At 59.8% G+C, this 20,457-nt stretch overlaps 1 protein-coding gene and 1 long non-coding RNA gene across 4 annotated transcripts; both read left to right on the plus strand.

Moving 5' to 3' along the window:
- Positions 1-142: 142 nt before the first annotated feature.
- On the plus strand, positions 143-3,040 carry LOC128774955 (uncharacterized). The gene is made up of 2 exons (XR_008419516.1): positions 143-1,749; positions 2,732-3,040. It is a non-coding gene; the product is annotated as an uncharacterized LOC128774955 (long non-coding RNA).
- A 4,329-nt stretch (positions 3,041-7,369) lies between these two features.
- SSTR3 (somatostatin receptor 3) lies at positions 7,370-16,402 on the plus strand. Of its 3 annotated transcripts, XM_053895273.1 has the most exons (4): positions 7,370-7,991; positions 8,196-8,360; positions 9,923-10,002; positions 12,960-16,402. In XM_053895273.1, exon 4 carries the CDS (start codon positions 13,006-13,008, stop codon positions 14,263-14,265), a length of 1,260 nt encoding a protein of 419 aa, XP_053751248.1. In that variant the 5' UTR covers positions 7,370-7,991; positions 8,196-8,360; positions 9,923-10,002; positions 12,960-13,005; the 3' UTR covers positions 14,266-16,402. The 3 variants fall into 3 exon arrangements, with proteins under 3 accessions (XP_053751248.1, XP_053751247.1, XP_053751249.1); XM_053895272.1 differs by lacking the exon at positions 9,923-10,002; XM_053895274.1 differs by lacking the exons at positions 8,196-8,360; positions 9,923-10,002.
- Positions 16,403-20,457: the final 4,055 nt, after the last annotated feature.

A 20,457-nucleotide genomic window follows, 5' to 3' on the forward strand; every position in this document is an offset into this window, starting at 1 on the left:
ACTTGTTCTCCCGGCCTGCTTTGCCGCTGGGGTCCCACGGGGGCACAGTTCTGGCCAGCAAGGCAGGTGTAAGCCAGCTGGAGAGGTGGCTTCTGGGAAAGTTTGTGTTTTCTTCCGCAACCCCCCCCCCCCAAAAAAAAACCCCAAACGGCCACTGCCCTTTGTCCTGTCCTCTTCCCCGATGAATAATGATGAGATGTCTGGAGCTGCAGCAGCCATCTTATACACATGAAACCACAAGCACGCAGCTGCAAGCTGACAGGCTGAGAGTGGAGGAGCAGAGGCACGCAAAGAGGCTGGATCCTTGACAACTTTGGGTGGCCGCAGAACCGGTGCCAATGGCTGCCTTGCTAGGGGAACAAAAGGAAAATGAAACCACCTATTGGTTATGCCCCTGCTGGGCAGGCCTCTGTTGATGTTAGCTGACAGCGTTTGTGACTGAGGTCTTGGGTCTCCCAGGGCTGTGCTCTTCCTCCTGTATCGCTGTGCAAAGTGGCAAAGGACCAGATAGGTCCTTAGATAGGAGAGCGAAGCCTCAGGGGGTCTGTGCGACCCAGATGGCACGATATACTCCCATTGCCCTAAAGAAATGCTCGCCCAGCGATTGATTCATTCAGTCACCCAATCACTGAGCAAATGCTTATTGGGCCGGTGTGCCAAACGCGGGGGGGTCGAGGGTGAGTCAAGCGTGGGCCTGCTCTCAGGAGCTCACTCGCAGCCCAGTGGGGACAGCTGAGTCCGCAGGGAGCCCCGGGCAATGGCCCCTCTGCTTGGATGGCTCACCATGACCCTAGCAGGTGTCTGGGACCTAGTCCACGCTGGATACGTGTGTGTTGTTGATGTAAACGAACAAGCAGACGGAAGAATAGACTTTACTGGAGAGAGAGAGAGACCCAGCCCTTCGGGTGACCCAGCTGAGCCCAGCCTCCCAGCCATCCCGGCCAAGGCGCCAGTCGTGTGGGTCAGCCATCTTGGATGTGCCAGCCCAGTCGAGTCCCCGGATGACGGCGGCCCCGGCCGAAATCATGTGGAGCAGACGAGCATCCCACTGAGTCCGGCCACCTCGTAAAATCATGGGAAATAATACCGTGGTATGCCGAAACGGCGACTTTTCTGGGGCCGAGAAAGTTTCTTCCTTTGCTGTTTCACTTCTCCGCCCTCCTCTCTTAACACCCCCCCCACCCCCCCGCCCCCCAACCTGCAACCAGAGAAAGAGTCGCCTCTGGGGACCTCTGACTCCATCCAGGCCTCATGGGATGTGAGAGGCAGGGCAGGCTAGGCTCTGGGGAGGGCGACGGAGATCTAGGATGGTTCTAGAAGACTTCTGAAGGCCCTAAGCTAGGTGAAACGATGAGCAGTCATCCATGTCACTTGAAGTTCGTTCACTTCAGTTCTCACGTAGAGCCAGGGGCTCCATGCCAAGCTGCGTGGGAGCTGGAGGTGCCGCGAGGGTGACGCCCGGCCCCGCGCTCCCCAGGGGGCTCAGGGGCCGGTGAGACGGACCGACCAGCAACTCAACACCTGCCGTGTGGTCGATCCACATACCGCAGAAGTGTATACAACAGAGCAAAGAGGAGGGTCTTGTCTCGGGGTGCTGGGCCACAGCTGCTTCTGGCCCCTCCCCCTTGCTGAAAAGCAGCCACCACGACGACGACGATACGGGGAACACGAAACAGAAACACAAACTCTCATCTTCAAGGAAACCAGGAGACACCTGTGAACCCAGACCAGCCAGCGCCCAGCACACAAGTACGGAGAGCAGATGGAGGGGTGGTAAATGATTTAACAGAGGCCCGGGGAAGGCAAACCCAAGCGCCTGCTGTGCTGCGGGAGGGGCGGCGGGGGTGGGAGGTTGGGGGGAGGATTTGCAGGTGGAAGAGACGCAACCCACCGGGCCTTGCAGAATCCCAGGGCAGCTTCCAAGTGGGGGATTCAGCCACCGCAGATGGCCAGGTGGGAGGCTGAAAACTGGCGGGTTATTTAGAAGTTTGCTTAAGGGGCAATTAGACCCCCAGAGCCCCTCCCCCCTCCCCCCCACCCTGCACGATGCAGCCAGGCAACCATCCCTCCCTAGCCTGGGCAGGAAAATCCAACCAGACATTTCTGGACCCAAGGACACCAGCTACAGGGCAGGCGGGGGTGAGCCCCCAGACTGATTGTTTGAGGTGCAGTAGGTCTGATTATGCCTGGCGGGTGATTACTCCCTCCACGCCCCCCTCCAGGGTAAGAGCACACTTCCCCTCCCTGCTCCACTGACTAGCTTTGGCCTTCGGCCTTGCCTTTTGCCAGTGGGATGTTAGCATATACATCGTAAGGAGAGACTCGATGTGCTTGCACCCTTGGACATGCTCTCTTGTGCTGACAAAAGAACATGCCTTGGTAAGCCCAGTGGTTCCAAGAATGGGACGTCAGAGGTATCCAGGTGCCTGCAGCTCAGAGCCGACCTGCCTAGATTAACCCACTCCAGCTGACCTGAAGGTGTGAGGTACAATAAATGCTTATTCTCGTGCACCAAAGCCATGTGTGTGGTTGTTTGTTACACAGCAGTAGCTGACTGATACAGGGGGATTCAGTGGAAGTCGGAATACCGAACAGGGTGACCCTAGCCCGCCTCCTCTCCCTGGCTTAGTTCAGGAATGCTGGCACCCAGGCATACAGATAGGAGTCGGTGGATAGGATCTGACCACCCCAGAGAGAAGTCTCACAGGTGCTGACCTCTGGTCCCATCTAGGTATGCTTGACGAAAGAGCCAGCTGTCCCTATAGCAATGTTCATTGCCTCGCAAGCCCTGTCCTCCTACATGGAGCTGCCAATCTGAGTGTTAAGGCTTCATTCCGAAAAATGAATGGGTAACAGAAGATGAATGGACGACTGAAGAAAACTCAATCAAACAGAGAAAAGAATTAGCAAGAAATAGAGACAAGGCAGCGATCAGAAGAAAACTTTGAAGAAACTACCACGGCTATCCTTGGAGAGAGAAGGAAACATAGCATAGCCATAAACAAAACCAGAATACCATAATAAAGGAACAATCAGAAAACCGAGAGGAGCTCTTAGAAATGAAAAATACTATGTTTATTAAAATTTTAAAAACGTACGGGGCACTTGGGTGGCCCAGTCAGTTAAGTGTCCAACTCTTGGTTTCAGCTCAGGTCGTGATCTCACAGTTCATTTGTTCAAGCCCTGCATCAGGATCTACACTGACAGTGTGGAGCCTGCTTGAGATTCTCTCTCTCTCCCTCTCTCTCTGCCCCTCCTGTGTTCTCTCTCTCTCTCTTTCTCAAAATAAATAAATAAACTTTAAAAATACATTTTTTAGGCGGTGTCTGGGTGGCTTAGTGTCCAGCTTTTGGTTTTGACTCAGGTCCTGATCTCAAGGTTTTGTGGGTTTGAGCCCCACATGGGGCTCTGCGCTGGCAGTTCAGAGCCGGCTTGGGGTTCTCTCTCTCCTTCTCTCTCCCTCTCTCTCTGTCCCTCCCCCACTCGTGCTATCACCGTGTCTCTCAAAATAAATAAATAAACTTAAAAAAATAAAATAAAATAGTTTTTAAAAAAAAGGTTTGGAAGAAAAAACAGAGGGAACAACAACAATAATAGAAACAACTCTCAGAAGGTAGAATAAGATGGTAAAAGTAAACAACAAGAAAATTACAGGGTTAATCCAGGAGGCCAATAGTCAAATAACAGGAGTTCCAAAAGAAAATAATAGAGAAATCTTACCCAGAACTGAAGAACACAAATCTTTAGGTTAACACAGTGCGCTAAATGCCCCAAACACTTGTTGTTGGGGTAGGGTGGGTGGCATGACCCACGCATTAGGAAATCTCTGAAATTTAGGGATAAAGCAAACATCCTGGAAGCTTCCGTTATAAAGAAAAAAATGACCTAAGGTTACCCACAATTGATTGAGAATAAGAACAGTACTGGGAGCTAGAGACATGGACAGATGCCTTCCACCACTGAGTCAAAGTAATTCTCAACCTAGAATTCTATACCCAGCCAGGCTATCCATGCGCACGAGAGGAGAATAAACTATTTTCACACGTGCACACCGGCTCAGGGAGTTAGTAGAGGTTTCGCACTGGCAAAATAAGGGAGTAAACCATTATGGAGGAAGATTCAAGAAACAGGACCTAACAGGGAAAAAGCTGAAAGGGATCACTGAGAGAGCAGCGAAGAGAGCGTCTCAGGGTGGTAGCCACGCTCAGGCACAGAGGACAGCCAGGACAGATGGGCAGAGTTGAGACGTCTCCACACAGAAATCCTGACCGGGCTCACATTCCCCTGTGAGGTTTTTCCTGAGCTGTAGGTCGCAGCTTATGCAAATACGGAGTCCTAGAAAACTGAGATATTAAAAAAACTAAAAACAAGCAAATGAAAAAAAAAAATGAAGCAGTTATGAACTCCAGGCTGGGCAGGAAATAACATGTACGGTACATTCCTAGTGAAAACACTGAACGTGCACTTAACCGAAAACGTCGTTCGGTGGAGAGGGTGGAGAGAAGGGGCCAGAGTGTGTAAGAAATCTAGAATCCTCACGTAGCATAGTAGGAAGTCAGTAGATAATGGGTCAGATTGGAGGCTCAAAAGATGGAGAAAGAAACCCGATAATTAGCAAGACGGAGGCAAATACAAGGAGAAAGAGCTAGAAATTGCCTCTGGCATAAGGGTGGGGGCAGGGCTGTGGGAGGACTGCCGTTTTCTGCTGTTATAAGTCCTTCTCATCACTTTGGTTTGTAAAATTTACCGGCAAGCAGTGCTTTGATTAAAAAAAGAAAAAGAGCAAATATAAAATAATTGCCTGATGAATAAAAGAGAAGCCAGAAGAGGGAGCATCAGAGATGGGAAGGCTTCAGGGTGGCTGGTACCCCAACCTGCTGAAGGATTAAGAGAGCGGCAGGGAACAGCCTGTGCAAAGGGCTTGGGGCCCGCACGGGGTTCAGACTGAAGGCCTCAGCGCTGCAGAAAGAGAGCCAGGCTGCTGGCCCATCTGCCCCTGCCGCAGATGAGGACAGGGGAGGCTCACGCTACGTGTAGCTTCTCGGTGTCCCTGGGACCCGTGGATGTGTACAGGGATTGACGCATTCTATCGTCGCGGCAACCCAGCGCGGCAGGTGTTGAAGATGAGGGGCTGAGGCTCAGAGAGGCTAAGTCACGTATCCGAGGTCACACAGCCAGTGAGTACAGAAGCTGAGATTCAACCCCAGCAGCAAACAGCAGGGCTGATGAGCCACTTTATAGGTGTCCACACTCTCGTGACAGCCCCAGGGGCCAGGCGGGGGAGGTATTTTGGCTCATTTCATCTTGTTTGAAGGACGGAGCTCAGCGTCAGTAGCCGAGGCCTCCACCCTACACTGTGGTCAGCTCTGGCGTTGGCATTGTGGGGGAGAGGAAGGAGGGGACAGCACGCTCCTGGCTGCCAGGAATGGGAGGAGCCTAGGCCCCAGCCTCTCTGGAAAACCACCGGTCTGATGGTAGAGGCACAGCCCCTGGTCTCAGGGAGCCCTCTAGTCTGAGGGTGGAGACACGGCCCTGGTTCTGAGGAGGTCAGGGTCTGATGGGGGACCCATAGCATTGTCCTCTTTCGGCAGGCGCTCGGGGCAGCCCCGCCAGGATTCCAGGCGGGCATGACAGCACCGAGGGACCAGATGGGGGCCTGAGGCTAGAGGCTCTCATGTCCCAGGACCTCCGTGCCAGGCAAGGTGGGGCCGCCCCACGGCTCCGACACAGCATCCCTAGCTTCCCAGAGCTCGCGGGTGTGGAGTTGCACTTCCTCTCTCTGCCCTGCCCTCCCCGCAGAAGGAGAGGCTGGTCCGGGATCCCTGGGTCACTTCTGCTCGGGGAAGGCCCCTCGGTGTCCCACTGGGGCCACCCCTGCCCGCAGCCTGGCGCCCGGGACCCGTCACCACCACTCGGCCTCTAGCATATTATAGTCTCCCATCCTCCACCCCCACCCCCGCCGCCCGCTCGCCCTCCATCTATCTTCTTGTCTTCAGTAAACATGTGGCAAACACTTACTGCGTGCTAGGCGCTTCCAGGCCTGGGGACACGGTGAGGCCGGGGTCTCTGGGAAGCCTAGAGGAAAGGCCTCGCCGATCCAGGCCAGGGAAGGCTCTGGGAGGACTTTGTCTCACACGTACGGGTGGGATGCGGGCACAGCCTGTGCAAAGGCCCTGAAGAAAACCAGCGCCGTCACCGGTGCCTGACTGGTGAGCCTTTGAAGAACATGAATTAGGTCAAGAGACTCCTCTGCTCCCACCTGTGAAGCCCCCAAGCCACCCAGACTGAGCTGAGGCCCTGCGTGGTCTGGCCTCGGAGGCCTCCCCCTGCGTCCCTCCTCTGCAGCCACCCTGCTCTCCTCCTGGTCACCCGAACGCACAAGCTTGTCTCCACCTGAGCACCCCGGCAGGGCCCTGCTCCCCACTGGAGGCTTCTTCCCTAGATGGTGCTGTATCCCTCTCACTGTCTCACAGAGGCCTTCTGAGCTCGCTGGTCAGAGCCAATGAATGAGTGAATGAATGAATGAATGAATGAGATTGGGTGTGTCTGGAGCACAGGCAGGCAGGAAATCGGCAGAGGAAGAGCCGGAGGGGGGAGGCAGGGGGAGGAAAGACTAGGGCGGTGCAAAGTCTGGAGGGCTCCGGAGGGTGGGCTTAATTCTGGGGGTGATGAGAAGCCAGGCGAGGGCCCCGAGCAGGGCAGGGAGACCCCTTCCTCACCTCCGGGAGCTTCCTAGAGCCCATCTACTCCTCAGGAACTTGGCCAGACAGACGAGAGGCTGAGGCTGGAAGGAGGGGCTTGCCCAGGACCCACGGCAAGTGCAAGGACAGCATCAGGGGGCCGGGGGCTCCAGAAGCCGGCGTGGGCATTTGTTTTCTCCTGTATAATAGCTTTGATTTTGCCCTTGACCCCCTCCCCCCCAAAGCCTGAAATATGTATTCTTCAACCCTGTCAGCCTGCCCTGGGCCCTCCGGACTCAGTCGGTCTCAGGACGGCTGCCCCCACCTGGCTTTCCTCTGGCTGGTGTCCAGCCAGTGGCCAGGACTGTGGACTCCCACCGCAGTGCTCCCTCGCGCTGCCCGCCCTCGCAGCACTGCCCAACCCCTCACCTGCCTGGGATCGGGAACCAGCTGTCGTCCCCGGGGGAACATGTGCCACAGTGGCCTGGGGGACGTCCAGCTCCCCTGGGCACCACGCTCCTCTCTCCTCCTCTCTGCGGGAGCCAAGGCCAGCGTGGGTGGCCAAATCTCCCCGGTAACAGGGTCTGTGCCCCCCCCCACACCGCCGCCCCAGCCTCCTCTCCTAACCTGCCGCCCCTCCCCTCTCCTGCACCTGCTCTCCGGCCCCTCCCGCACCCCCCACTCCTGCCCCCTCCTTCCCCGGCTCTCCGTGTCACCATCTGTGGCACAATCCTTCTCTGTCACTCTGCCTGCCACCCCCTCCTTCTCCTTCCTCCTTCCTTGCTCTCCATCCCTGCCTCTCTCCGCATCTCCTCTCGCCCCTTCTCTCCTCCCTGCCACGCATTTCACATCACTCTCCCTCATTCTGGCTTTCCACCCACTCACTGTCTTCTCCCTCTCCCTCTCTCTCCACCTCCGACCGACCCCCCTTTCCCCTCTATTCCTATTGGCTTCCCACAGTCCCTGCTCCCCTTTGCTTCTCCGTCCACCCCCACCCTGCGCTCCTGCCCGCAGAACCCCCTCTGTGCCCCTACCCGCCCCCTCCTCCAGGACGTGTCCTGGAGATGGGGGGGTGACGCACAAGGCACCCGTGGGAAGTCAGGGCCGCAGACCAGATGGGAGAGGCTCTGTGGGCAGCTGTGGCCGCCGCGGGCCTAGGAGGGGGATCGGGCCGTAAGCCCTGTAGAAGTGGGCACCGCGTGGGGACCCCAGCTAAGGGTGCTCTGGGAGCTTGGGGACTGGGCAGGGAGGGGGGCAGCAGGATGATAACCAGCCTGGCGGCAAGCAGGGGAGCCCTCACCCCATGGGCAGGTAAGGAGGCTGGGGCATGGGTGGGGTCCCAGAGGGTGGGGTGCCGGGGCCCACCCTCTGCCCAGGGTGAACTTGAGAGGCTGGGGGCTGGGGGCTGGGAGACGGTGGGAAGGCCCGGGGAGGAAGGAGGCCTTCCTGTGCCCTCCTGGTGGGCTGCAGAGGGTGGGGGCAGGTTAATCTCGGACTCTCGTGCCATGGTTCTAGAATACTGGGATCGCACAACAGCAGAGTGTCAGAGCTGGAAGAAAGCAGATGCATCATGTCGGTTGGCCTCCTTGGCTCACGTGCCAGCTTCTCTGAGCTCCCCCTCCACGCCGGGCGCTGTGCTCACGGCACGCTCCCATTTAATCTTTACAACAAGCCCGGGAGGTACGTCTACCTGTCTTCACTTGAACGGGAGGAAACTGAGGCCCGGAGCTAGGCAGTGACCTGCCCAAGTTCACACAGTAGCCTGGTGCCATCATTCTGTGGCAGAGACCAAGCCCCCAACCCGGGGCCTGCGGGCCGTGTTCCTGGGGGTCGGGCCCCGGGCCCGGAATGGGATGAGTGAGTGAGTCGGCAGTGATCAGCACAGTCCGGGTCTTTTGGGGGAAGGCCCAGTGTTGCAGAGGGCGGGCAGAAGGCAGTCGGCCAAGGGCATCAGCCTGCGGCATTCAAGGCCGTCCTGGCTCTTGGTTCCTCTCAGCTTGGGGCCTTCGGGGAAGCCAGCAGGGCCAGAACGCACTGGTGATTCAGGAGTAGACCAAACTGGGTTTTAATTCCCGTCTTCCGCTCAGCAGCCAGGCGAACTTGTGCAAATTACTGACCTTCTCTGAGCCTCAACGTGCTCCCCTTTAAAAATCCTCCCTCCTGGGCTTGGTGAGGATTTCACGATGTGGGTCTGTGCCCAGGAGCAATGCCCCCACTTTGCTTGGAGCTCTGACTGCTCAACTGCTCGGTCTGTTCACGTTTCCCAGGGCTCGGTGCTGTGTCAGGGGCTGGGGCTGAAGAAACAAATGACTCAAGGTCCCTGCGACCCAGAGCCTGCGGGTAAGCGGATGGGGGCAGACGAATGGAAGGTGATGGGGGTATCTGGCATCTCTGAGGGGCTCTCCTGAATTGCTGTGTGGCTCGGAGCAGCCCCTTGCCCTCTCTGGGCCTCTGTCCCCGCCCTCCCAGAGCAGTCCTGTGAGGAGTCCGCCCCCGGCTTTCAGGCGAGCTTGTGCCAAAGATAAACCAGACAGGGAGGAAAAGTCCCTCCTCCCTGAGGATGAACCAGATCATGCACAGGATCCCAGCTCCTTAAAGAAAAGGAGGCACCTAAATTGTAGGGGCAGAAAGCTGTAATTTTCCTGCTCCTGGCACCCAGCCTCTTAAACTCTGACAGGGAAGATGGGCCCAGATGGGGGGTGGAGGCAGGGAGTCTTCCAGGGAGGGCAGGGGCTCTGGTAGGGGCTATTGCACCCCCGGGGTACAAAGACAGGGCCTGGCCGGCCGCGCGCGCCCGTGTGTGCGTGTGTGCGTGTGTGCGTGTGTGTGTGTGTGTGTGCGCGCGCGCCTGAGAAGGAGGTGGGAGGGGGATGTCCTCAGGGCTCACCTCCAGGCTTCCCTGGGGGCATCTGTCCCTGCAGCCTGGAAATTAGGTTTGCCCAGCTCCCAGGCTGTCTCAGGAGCCTGGCGCTTTCCTGCCTCCTGCAGCCCCGGGCTGTGATTGGCTGCCCCATGGGGATGCTGTAAAGAGAATGTGCGCGGGGCGGCAAGGTGGATGGATGGGTGACTGATGGACCGGGGCTGAGGAAGCCAGAACTCCAAGGTCTCAGATTCCACGTTTCCAGGTTGAACAAGGGCCGATTCTGGCATTCAGGAATTCTGACATTCGGACTCAAGGACGCGGAATCTAAAAATCTATGACTCTACAACTCAGGCCTAAGAATCTAAAATTCTGGTTTTAGGATCTTACGATTCCAGGGGTTTGAGCCCACGATCCTAAGAGTTCAAGAGCCCGAAGAACAGCGAGGGAAGCTCTAAATAGGTTGGTGGGAGAGTGGGATGCAGGCTGGGTGCCTCCCCAAGGCCCAGCCTCAGTCTGCCAGCCTGTGAAATGGACACACGTGCGTGTGTGTGTTGGGGGTGGAGGGGGGAGGATGATCTTAAGGGTCCTCCCAGGTCTGCCCCTTCTTAGCTGTGTGACCGGGGCTAATGTGTCCAATGGTGGGGACAACACTCGTCCTTCCCCCATCAGACCCCTAGGATGCTGCATTTCACTAGCTTCGCCTGGAACCTGGCAGCTGGGGTCAGGGACAAGGAGCCAGAAGCGCTGTTAGGATCCTATGAACCCAGTGTCCAGATGGCCCCTCCCTTAATGCCGCCGTCCCAGAGTCAGGAGAGCTGATGGGGTCCCGGGGTGATGATGGGGCACCCCCTGGGGTTGGAGGAGCAGGGAGGGGTGCTCTGAGCCCAACCAGCCTGGGGCATCGTCAGGAGCAACCAAGGTCAAGGGGTTCTTTGCTATTCTAGGCAGTGCCCGGCCTGGTGCTCAGAGAGACTTTAGAAACCGAGACGTTTGTTCCTAGTTAGGGTGCTTCCCTTTTCCAGAAGCTTTGCATCTTTTTTTTTTTTTTTTTAATGTTTATTTATTTTTGAGAGAGAGAGAGAGACAGAGTGCGAGTGGGGGAAGGGCAGAGAGAGAGGGAGACACAGAGCCAGAAGCAGGCTCCAGGCTCCCAGCCGTCCGCACAGAGCCCGACGCAGGGTTCGAATTCACGAACCGCCAGATCATGGCCGGAGCCGAAGTCGGACGCTCAACCGACTGAGCCACCCAGGCGCCCCCAGAAGCTTTGCATCTTAAAAATAGTGTCCAATAGGGCAATGCAGGTGGCAGGTTCCACTGACAGTGTTGGGTCAGAAGGGGGATATCAGAGGCTTTCCTTCTCTCTCAGGGTTTTCTGTAGGGACAGGCAGGAGCCAAGGGATGGTGGGGGGAGGTCATTAGGAAGAAGGGGTGGGGAGCCTTGGCCTCCACCTGGGCCTCCTGAGAGCCAGAGGTAGGCTAGCAAGTTCCTAGCTTGCTAGGTGGGTGGGCGGCCTTTCCTAGCGGGTCTTGAATTTCCACTGTCGGTAATACCCACCCCCTTTGCATTAAGAATTGTCCACTCCGGGTTCCTCTGATTCATCCGATGCCTCCAGCACCGATGCAGAGCCTGTGCTGTATGAGGGACGAGGAGACGCTTCAAAGCGGAGTGAGAGGGTCTTCACACTTAGGGAGAGTCGGTCTAGCGGGGAAGCCGGGAAGAGTCTAGCTCCTTGCAACACACGGGAGGCACGATAAGAAAGGTACTAACCTTAGTGAACGGTCATGCTGTGTGGTGCCCACCGTGTCGCCGGGCAGACTCTCATTCATGCTTCAGGACCCGTCTGGAACCTTCTCTTCCCTGGGAAGCCTGCCCCACCGGTGCAGAGAGGTGTGGCTGTCCTTGTACCTCCTTTCCGGTGTGAATTTCTCACCGTGGGGAGAGAAGGGGCCCCACACGCCCACCCCCCCTGTCCAGGTTCACAGCTGGCCATCCCAGGCAGGGCCTCTGTGGGAGCGCAGCGGGATGGGCTAGGCTTGGGGGGGCCCCCGAGCACTCTGGTTCCAGGACAGGGGACATCACTGTGCCTGTGGTTCCTAACTCCATTCAGAATCTGAGGAATCTGATACAAGCTCTGGGCTCTGCCCAGACAAGACATAGACGCATGAACTTTCGCCAGAGTTTTGGGGGGCTCACGGATCCTCTGAAGTTCATAGAGAGACCCAAGTTCAAGGTTAAAGACCCGGGATATGCAGCATCGTTTTGTTTTTTTTTTCATTTTATTTAATGTTTATTTATTTTGGAGAGAGAGAGGGAGAGAGAGAGAAGGGCAGAGATAGAGAGGGAGGCACAGAATCTGAAGCAGGCTCTGGGCTCCGAGCTCCCGGCACAGAGCCCGACGCGGGGCTCGAACTCACGAACCGCGAGATCATGACCTGAGCCGAATGTCGGACGCTCAACCGACAGAGCCACCCAGGCGCCCCCCCCCCCCCAGCACTGTTTTTCCAATGTGAGGGCTGAGACCTGTGGGTGGCTGTCTCGGTCCGTTCTGGCTGCTATAACAGACTACCACGGGCTTACGAACCACATTTCCTTCTCCCAGTTCTGGAGGCTGGAAAAGCAAGATCAAGGTGCTGGCAGATTCTGTGTCTGGCGACGCCCGCTTCCTGGTTCGTGGTTAGTCCTCTCCTTGCCGTGTCCTCACAGGGCAGAGGGAGTGAGGGGCTCTCTGGGGTCTTTTCTGGCCCAGACCCCATTCATGAGGGCTCCACCCCGAAGACCTAATCACGCCCCAAAGGCCACGCCTCCTAAGACCGTTACTGGGGGGTGAGGGTTTCAACACGTGAATTTGGGAGAGGGGGACACATTCGGTCTATCGCAGGGGGTGATGCCCTCGGGCTTGGGCTTTTGCCAGCCGAGGCATCCTGTGCAGAAAGGGCAAGTATTGCTTTCTGAAACAGTATGACCTCGCTGAGTCACAATGTAAAATGGGCCGGTGTCAAAGACGGCTGATAAACTCTGGTTTAGAAGGAAGGGCCTGTGTGGTCATGGGCCAGTGGACTGATCCGTTCACTCCTCTGTTAGACACCTGTGGAGGACCCACAGGGGCACGGGTGCCAAGGGGAAGGGGACCCTGCGAGGCACAGGCCAGCGCAGGCCCCCGCCCTTTGCAGCCAGGCAAGCCCGCGTCCCCCGCCACACCCTGGCCATGTGACGGACGTCACCTCTCTGAGACTCAGTGTCCTCGTCTGACAGGCGGGGATGCCTTGGCGGCCCGTGCAGAGTAAAATGGCTGGGGCCTGTCCGGCTCTGGCCGGGCGGGCGCTCTCGGCGTCTCCAAGTTCGGAGTGACGGGGGGAGGGGCGGTGGAGGGACCGCCATCGCCCACCGTGACCCGGCCGTGTCCTTCCCCCTCCAGGCCAGTAGCTGCCCGCTGACCGCCGCCACCCCCCCCCTCCTCGGCCATGGACACCCCTGGTTTTCCTTCGTCGGCCCCCACCGCCTTGGAGCCTGGGAACGCCTCCTCGGCCTGGCCCCCGGATGTCGCCCTAGGGAACGCGTCCGCGGCCCCGAGCGTGGCGGGGCTGGCCGTCAGCGGTGTTCTGATCCCTCTGGTCTACCTGGTGGTGTGCGTGGTGGGCCTGCTGGGCAACTCGCTGGTCATCTACGTGGTCCTGCGGCACACGGCCAGCCCGTCGGTCACCAACGTCTACATCCTCAACCTGGCGCTGGCCGACGAGCTCTTCATGCTGGGGCTGCCCTTCCTGGCGGCCCAGAACGCCCTGTCCTACTGGCCCTTCGGGTCCCTCATGTGCCGCCTGGTCATGGCCGTGGACGCCATCAACCAGTTCACCAGCATCTTCTGCCTCACGGTCATGAGCGTGGATCGCTACCTCGCAGTGGCCCGTCCCGCCTGCTCCGCCCGCTGGCGCACGGCGCCCGTGGCCCGCACGGTGAGCGTGGCCGTCTGGGTGGCCGCGGCCGTGGTGGTGCTGCCCGTGGTGGTCTTCTCGGGTGTGCCCCACGGCATGAGCACCTGCCACATGCAGTGGCCCGAGCCGGCGGCCGCCTGGCGCGCGGGCTTCATCATCTACACGGCCGCGCTCGGCTTCTTCGGGCCGCTGCTGGTCATCTGCCTCTGCTACCTGCTCATCGTGGTCAAGGTGCGCTCGGCCGGGCGGCGGGTGCGGGCGCCCTCGTGCCAGCGGCGGCGGCACTCGGAGCGCAGGGTCACGCGCATGGTGGTGGCCGTCGTGGCGCTCTTCGTCCTCTGCTGGATGCCCTTCTACGTGCTCAACATCGTCAACGTGGTGCGCCCGCTGCCCGAGGAGCCCGCCTTCTTCGGCCTCTATTTCCTGGTGGTGGCGCTGCCCTATGCCAACAGCTGTGCCAACCCCATCCTCTACGGCTTCCTCTCCTACCGCTTCAAGCAGGGCTTCCGCAGGGTCCTGCTGCGGCCTTCCCGCCGCGTGCGCAGTCAGGAGCCTTCTGCCGGGCCTCCGGAGAAGACCGGGGAGGACGAGGGGGAGGAGGACGGCGAGGAGGCGGCAGGGGGGCGGGGGCAGGGGAAGGAGATGAACGGCCGGGTCAGCCTCATCGCACGGCCTGGCACCGGCGGGCAGGAGCGGCCGCCCAGCGGCACGGCCAGCAAGCAGAGGCAGTTCCTGCCCCGAGAGCCCACAGCCGGGGGCAAGCCGGGCGCACTGCACGCCAGCTGTCTGTAGGGGCCCGCGGGGAGGCCAGCGTGGTCCAAGCACGGGGCCGAGGCTGTGGGGACGCCTCGGGCGGGCCACCCATGGTGCCCGGGGCCCCGTGACGGGATGTGTGGAGGCCTGGGCTCCCATCCTGTGGCTGCTGAGACTCGCGGTGTGACCCTCGCGTAGGTCACTTTCCTTCCCTGCGCCTGGTGTTCTCTTCTGTGACTCAGGGATGGGAGGACTGAGCCTGGCCCGGCTCTGCTGGACGAGAAGTCTGGAGGGGCATTGCCGCGGGCCGACCTGCCTGAGTGGGGCCCAGAGAGCTGCGCACCGGCCTTCCCCCTCAAAGACAGAGCATCCTGGCAGATGGGCCCGGATCTTGGCCCTCGGAGGGACAGACCGAGGTCTGGATCGCCCGGGGCTCAGAGTCAGGCTCCCAGGAGAGGGCCTGGGACCCCAAATAGAAGAAAGTCTTACCCAGTGCAGGGAGGGGTACACACTGCTCAGGCCCCACATCAGCTCTCCCCCACTCGCTGCAAGGCCTGGGCGGGCTCTTCTCTCTGGGCCTCAGGCCTCCCTTGCTGAACAACCCAGGAACCTCCAGGCCCTCTCGGCCTGGGCGGCCAGCGCTGGGGCTCCCGTGCTCCTGGACAGGAGAATTGTCCGGGATTTTGCAGGACAGTCAGGCAGTTCAGCTTCAGGGCCCCTTACCGCTTGGGCTCTTCCAAGGCCCTGTATCTTATTTTGTACTTGTGATTTCGTATTCTTTTTCATAAAGAGGGACCCCACACTGCATATATTTAGGCCACCTAAAGCCTGGCTCAGCTCCCGTTGAGGGCAGCTGACCTATCCCCAAAGCGGCTCACTCTGCGTCCCGTGGCTGGAGTGGGGGTGTCTCTGGGCGTCTGCGGGCTCCAGGAGCCTCCCCTTAGCAGCTACCCCCTGGCGTTCCTCCCCTCGCGGAGACCAAGGCAGGATCCGGGCCAGGCAGACTGGCAGGGAAGCGCAGCGTCTCAACAGGGTGGTGGAGAGAAGGAGGGAGAGGAGGAGAGAGAAGGGAGGGAAGGAGGAGGAGGTGGGTGGAGGACAGATCTGCTCCGTGACCTTGGAGCGATCCTTGGCCCCTCTGGGCCGGGCTCAGGTGCAGCGTCCCTGAAGGCAGGCTATGGATGCCCGGCCTGATCAATCTCAAGAAAACGATGCAGTGAGGACGGGAAAGCAAATGGTCTGGAAGGCACAGCGCTGGCTGCCCGGAGGGCCTGTCTGTGCTGGTTAGGAGGGGCCGTGTGTTGATGGAAGCCCCTCATTCTCTGGGGCTACAGTTTGAGGAGGCCCAGGGAAGACAAGCCAGCGGGGCCTGGACAGGGACCACAGGGAGGGGCCGCCATGCAAGGACTCTCTTCCGGAGATAACCGTTTAGAGCCACAGTGAGGCTGGCCCTGGGGAGGGTGGTACTCAGGCTAAATCCCTCAATCCTCCCTCCCCCGCCCCCCGCGGAGGGCAGGAGGCTCCTCAGGGAAAGTATGCGAAACCACAATGTGGGGAGACCTAGGTCTCCAACCCACCTCAGGATCCTGCCTAGCCTTGACCTCTCTGGGCCTCAGTGTCTCCAGCATAAAATGGAGGTTGTCCCGGCTTGCCTGCCTGCTCAGGTCTGGGGAAGAAAATGAGTCATGCTGGGCAAGCCGCCAAGCACAGCGCGATGGGTGGGGGTGGGGGTGGGCGCCTCACGTTATAAAGTGGAAGCGACCCCCATGCCATGCCAGGCTTGGCCGACACCTGCTCCTTCCGCCAGCGGCCTCTCTGGCTCTGGCTCTCGGAGGTAAGAATACTGCGGGGCCCAAGACAGGAGGAAGGCTCCGGAGAGTCAGAGGCCAAAGACAGGCAGGGCTTGGGGAACGCGGCCCCCTCAGGTCACCGAAACAGACTTCGTACGCGTGTTGGCGCTGGAGGCCCGGTCCCCCGTCTGGGATTCCCCTGATGAGGATCTGGGGGTCTGAGGGAAGAAGGGCCCCGGCATCTCGGCATCCCCTGGCCGGCCCCGCCTTCCTGAGCCCTGGGACAGGTGCGCCTGTTCTCCAAGGGCAGCTGGAAGGCCCTTTAGGGAAATCCTGTGCGGCTCCTGCCCCTAGCTCTTGTCAATAAAGACAGTGACCCCCGACAAGAGCCGTGACCTGGGCCAATTCCTCTGCCAGGTGCTGTGCGTCTAGACTGGTGTGCATGGATGGGTGTGTGTGTGTGTGTGTGTGTGTGTGCGTGCGTGTGTGTGTGCCACACCAGCCGTGTCTCTCTGGGCATGGGCTGTGTTCCCGGGGTCGCGTAAATATGAATACTTGCAATAAATGAACGAATAGGGAGATTCCATTTCCCAAGCTGCAGGGGGGCAATTTTCACACCGGGACTCTAGCCTCCTTTGCATTTGTGCCACGAAGGGACCCTGAATAAATGTGGGGAGGGCCGGGGAGGGGGGGGGGTGCTGGAAGGAGCTTGTGTAGGGGTTTGGGCCTGGAATCTGTGGGTTATTGGAAAGGAAGGCGGGGGCCACAGGGTGAGGAGAGACCTGGGGTTGTGAGTCTGAGCAGGAAGGAAAGAGTGGTGATGGCCCTCCCTGCCTGGTTCTTCCTCTCCATGCGGTCAAGTTGCTCAGAGTCAGGGCCTTACCTTCAACTTCTCTCTCAGAGGCGGTTGCCAGGCAACAGCCCATGGCCATCAGGCTCTGGACCGGACTTCATGCATCGGCATCGGCATCGGCATCGGCGGTGAGGATCTGGGAGTCTGCAGGGCCTGGAGTAGGGGGAGCCGAGGGCCCAAGGCTGCAGGTGTCCTTGCCTACAAGGGGTGGGGAAGATGGAGGTCGCTGTCCCATGGGGAGGTGACAGCTGGGCTCCACAGGACTCTAAACACAGAAGGAAATACTCTAAAGGTGGCAAGATCCCCAGGCTGGGGTGTGAGGGGCATTTCCCAGAGTAGTGCGAGGTCGCAGTCCTGCCAACGCCGTGTCACTGGCGGGCCCTGGTGACGTTCTCAGTGACACCGCTGGCAGGCTGGCCTGAAGGCACGGGGGAGGAAGACGCACAGTCTCCGTGCTCTTTGTGGGAACCATGGAAGCGCAGGAATCACTACCTGGTGGGGGAGGGGGAGGGGGAGGGGGAGGGGGGGAGCGTGGGGGGGCGGGGCCTGCCTTGGGTGGGGGCTGAGCCTGGAGCAGAGGGAACCTGCTGTGCTAAGGCCCTGAGGCTGGAGAGCTGCAGGGAATAAAAGGAAGAGAGGTGGGGGGGGGGGGTCAGGCCCAACTGAGGGACAGAAGTGGTGTCAGACAGGGCCTCTGGATGCGACCTTATTTGGAAGTAAGCTCCTTTCAGATGCAAGGAGTTAAGATGAAGTCATGCTGGGGTGGGGGGCGGCCCCTCCCCCCAATCCTACCGTGACTGGTGTTCTTAATGGAAGGGGAGATCTGGACGGACAGGGGCACAGGAAGAATGCCCGGTGATGCTTCTCCAAGCCACGGAATAGCAAAGGTTGCCAGCCCGCTGCCAGAAGCTGGGCGAGAGGCCCTCAGAGCCCTCAGAAGGAAACAACCATGCTGACTCTTTGATTTCAGACTTCCAGACTCCCAAACCGGGAGAAAATTAATTTCTGTTGGAAGCCACCTAGTTTGGGGCCCTCGGTTACGGCAGCCCCAGAGCACGGGCTAACAGATCCCCACCTGCGAGACAGAGATAATCGTCCCTCTTCTCCGGGATCTCTCGGGGGCGTGTGTGTGTGTGTGTGGGGTGGGGGGGAACCGTGGCACCGACCCGTTCACTCTTTCATTCAGTGAGTGTTTATTAGGCAACTGTCGGCTGCAAAAGGCTGAAGGCAGAGAAGTGCAAGGTCCGTCTTTCAGGAGCAAAGGAAGTCACAGCAGAGATAAGAGAGAAAGAAGCCAGTTCTTAAGCATGCGGACTCTGGAGCTGCCTGGGTTTGAGTCCCGGCTCCTCCCTTCCCTAGCTGTTGGGCCCTGAACCGCTTAACTTAACCTTCCTGTGCCTCTGTTTCCTCTGCTCTGAGATCGGGGGAGGGAGGGCAGATTTCTCTACCGTTAGGAGGTTTAAATGAGTTAATATTTGTGCACAGTTTAGACTCGTGCCTGATGCGTTAGGTGCTGTGTTGACATGGGAAGTGCTTTAACAGAAGCAAGAGTCCCTCTGCCGGTGGAGGGTGGACGTCTTCTCCCCGGGAGGCGTTAGGGCCCAGCTGAGCCGAAAGAGGAACCTAGAGTCGATGGCACAGGGAAGGAGGCCCAGGTACCCAGAGCGGCTCCGATACCCATTCCCAGCTGAGGACGGTGAGGCCTGGGATGCTCATGCGACTTGCTCAGGGTCACGGCTCCAGAAGCAGGGACCAAGAGCCCTGTTTTCTGAGTCCCCAGTCCCCCGGTCCAGTGTCTCTAGTTTTTAACAATTGTGAAAACGGGGGACAGGGTGGCAGGAGCAACGCTGGCGGTGGAGAGAGGGCCCCGAGGCCGCGGGTGGCCACTGGGTAGTCAGGTGATGCCCTCAGGGAAGACCCGACAGGCAAGAGGCCCGCCCGGGCCCCATAGGGGACTTCCGTCGCCTCCTAGAGGCTCAGCCCCCCCCTCCGGTGACCCCTGTGGCCTCAGCACAGGCCTGGCTGGCAGGTCACAGTGGTGTGCACACAAGGGTGAGTGAAGGGGACGCACTTGTGCACGTGTGTGTGCGCGCGCGTGCGCGTGCGGAGGGCAAAGCCAGCCCTCACTTTTTCACAGGCTCAAAGAAAATGCCCAGGCCACACCTGGCATCTCCAGGGTTCAGGACACCTCCCGGTTCACACATCCCAGGAACATAGTCCTGGGTCACACAACCCCGGGAACACGGTCAGTAGGCAGCCAGGAGCCCGTGTCCTCTATGGTCGGCTTGCTACCGGGGGTGGGGGGGGGAGTGGGGAGGACAGGGGGAGTGGGGAGGAGCCGGGGGGGGGGGTAGTGGGGAGGACAGGGGGAGTGGGGAGGACCCAGGGGGAGTGGGGAGGACTGCAGAGGGATGGGGAGGACCAGGGGAGGGGAGTTGGGAGGGACCAGGGGGAGTGGGGAGGCTGGAGGGGAGTGGGGAGGCTGGGGGGGGAGTAGGTAGGGTGGGGGGGAGTGGGGAGGACTGGAGGGGAGTGGGGAGGATGGGGGGAGTGGGAAGGATGGGGGGGAGTGGGGAGGACAGGAGGAGTGGGGAGGACCTGGGGGGAGTGGGGAGGACTGAAGAGGGGTGGGGAGGACGAAAGGGAGTGGGGAGGACCGGAGGAGGGGAGTTGGGGGGACCAGGGGGAGTGGGGAGGCTGGAGGGGCGTGGGGAGGCTGGGGGGGAGTGGGGAGGACTCGAGGGGAGTGGGGAGGATGGGGGGAGTGGGGAGGACGGGAGAGTGGGGAGGATGGGGGGAGTGGGGAGGATCTCGGGGGAGTGGGGAGGATCTCGGGGGAGTGGGGAGGAGGGGAGTGGGGAGGACGAGGGGGAGGAGTGAAGGGGACCTGGGGGGAATGGGGAGGATGGGGGAGGGGAGAGGACCTGGGGGGAGTGGAGAGGACTGTAGAGGGGTGGGGAGGATGAAAGGGTGTGGGGAGGACCGAGAGAGGGGAGTTGGGGGGGACCAGGGGGAGTGGGGAGGATGGGGGGGAGTGGGGAAGACAGGGGAGTAGGGAGGATGGGGGGAGTGAGGAGGACCTGAGGGAAATGGGGAGGACGGAGGGGGGGAGTGGGGAGGACGATGGAGTGGGGAGGACCGTGGAAGCGGGGAGGACCAGGGGGGAGTAGGGAGGATGGGGGAGGGGGGAAGAGGCCCAGGGTGGGATGCGGCCTCTCGGGCCTGCTGTCTGCTTTAATTGACAGAAAATGTGTCAATATTTGCACGGGAACTGGTGGCCGGCTGCCGCACTTGGTCAACACGGCCCAGACCCGGTTTCTCCATCTGTAAGGAGGGGTCGTCGCCTTCCCTCTGCTCCTCAGGGCGGGTTTCTCCTCTCGGGCCATCAAATGGCAGCGGTTACACAGAGAACGAAGCGAACCGTCAATGCCTGTTCATGCGGGTGGCAGTCAGCTGAGCGGTCAGCCACACCATCGGGCTCCGACCCCAGCCGCCACCACGTCTTAGCGCTGCGGGACTCCGGGCTGGCTTCGAGCCTCGGTGTCCTCATCCGTAAAAAGGGCTTCTACCCGCATCTCACAGGACTGT

The sequence above is a fragment of the Panthera pardus genome, unplaced genomic scaffold (assembly GCF_024362965.1).
Source record: "Panthera pardus isolate Hobbes unplaced genomic scaffold, ASM2436296v1 HiC_scaffold_6, whole genome shotgun sequence".
Taxonomy (NCBI): Eukaryota; Metazoa; Chordata; class Mammalia; order Carnivora; family Felidae; genus Panthera; species Panthera pardus.

Coding starts and splice junctions, on each gene's coding strand:
- SSTR3 (XM_053895273.1), top strand. CDS start 13,006: ATGGACACCCCTGGTTTTCCTTCGTCGGCCCCCACCGCCTTGGAGCCT.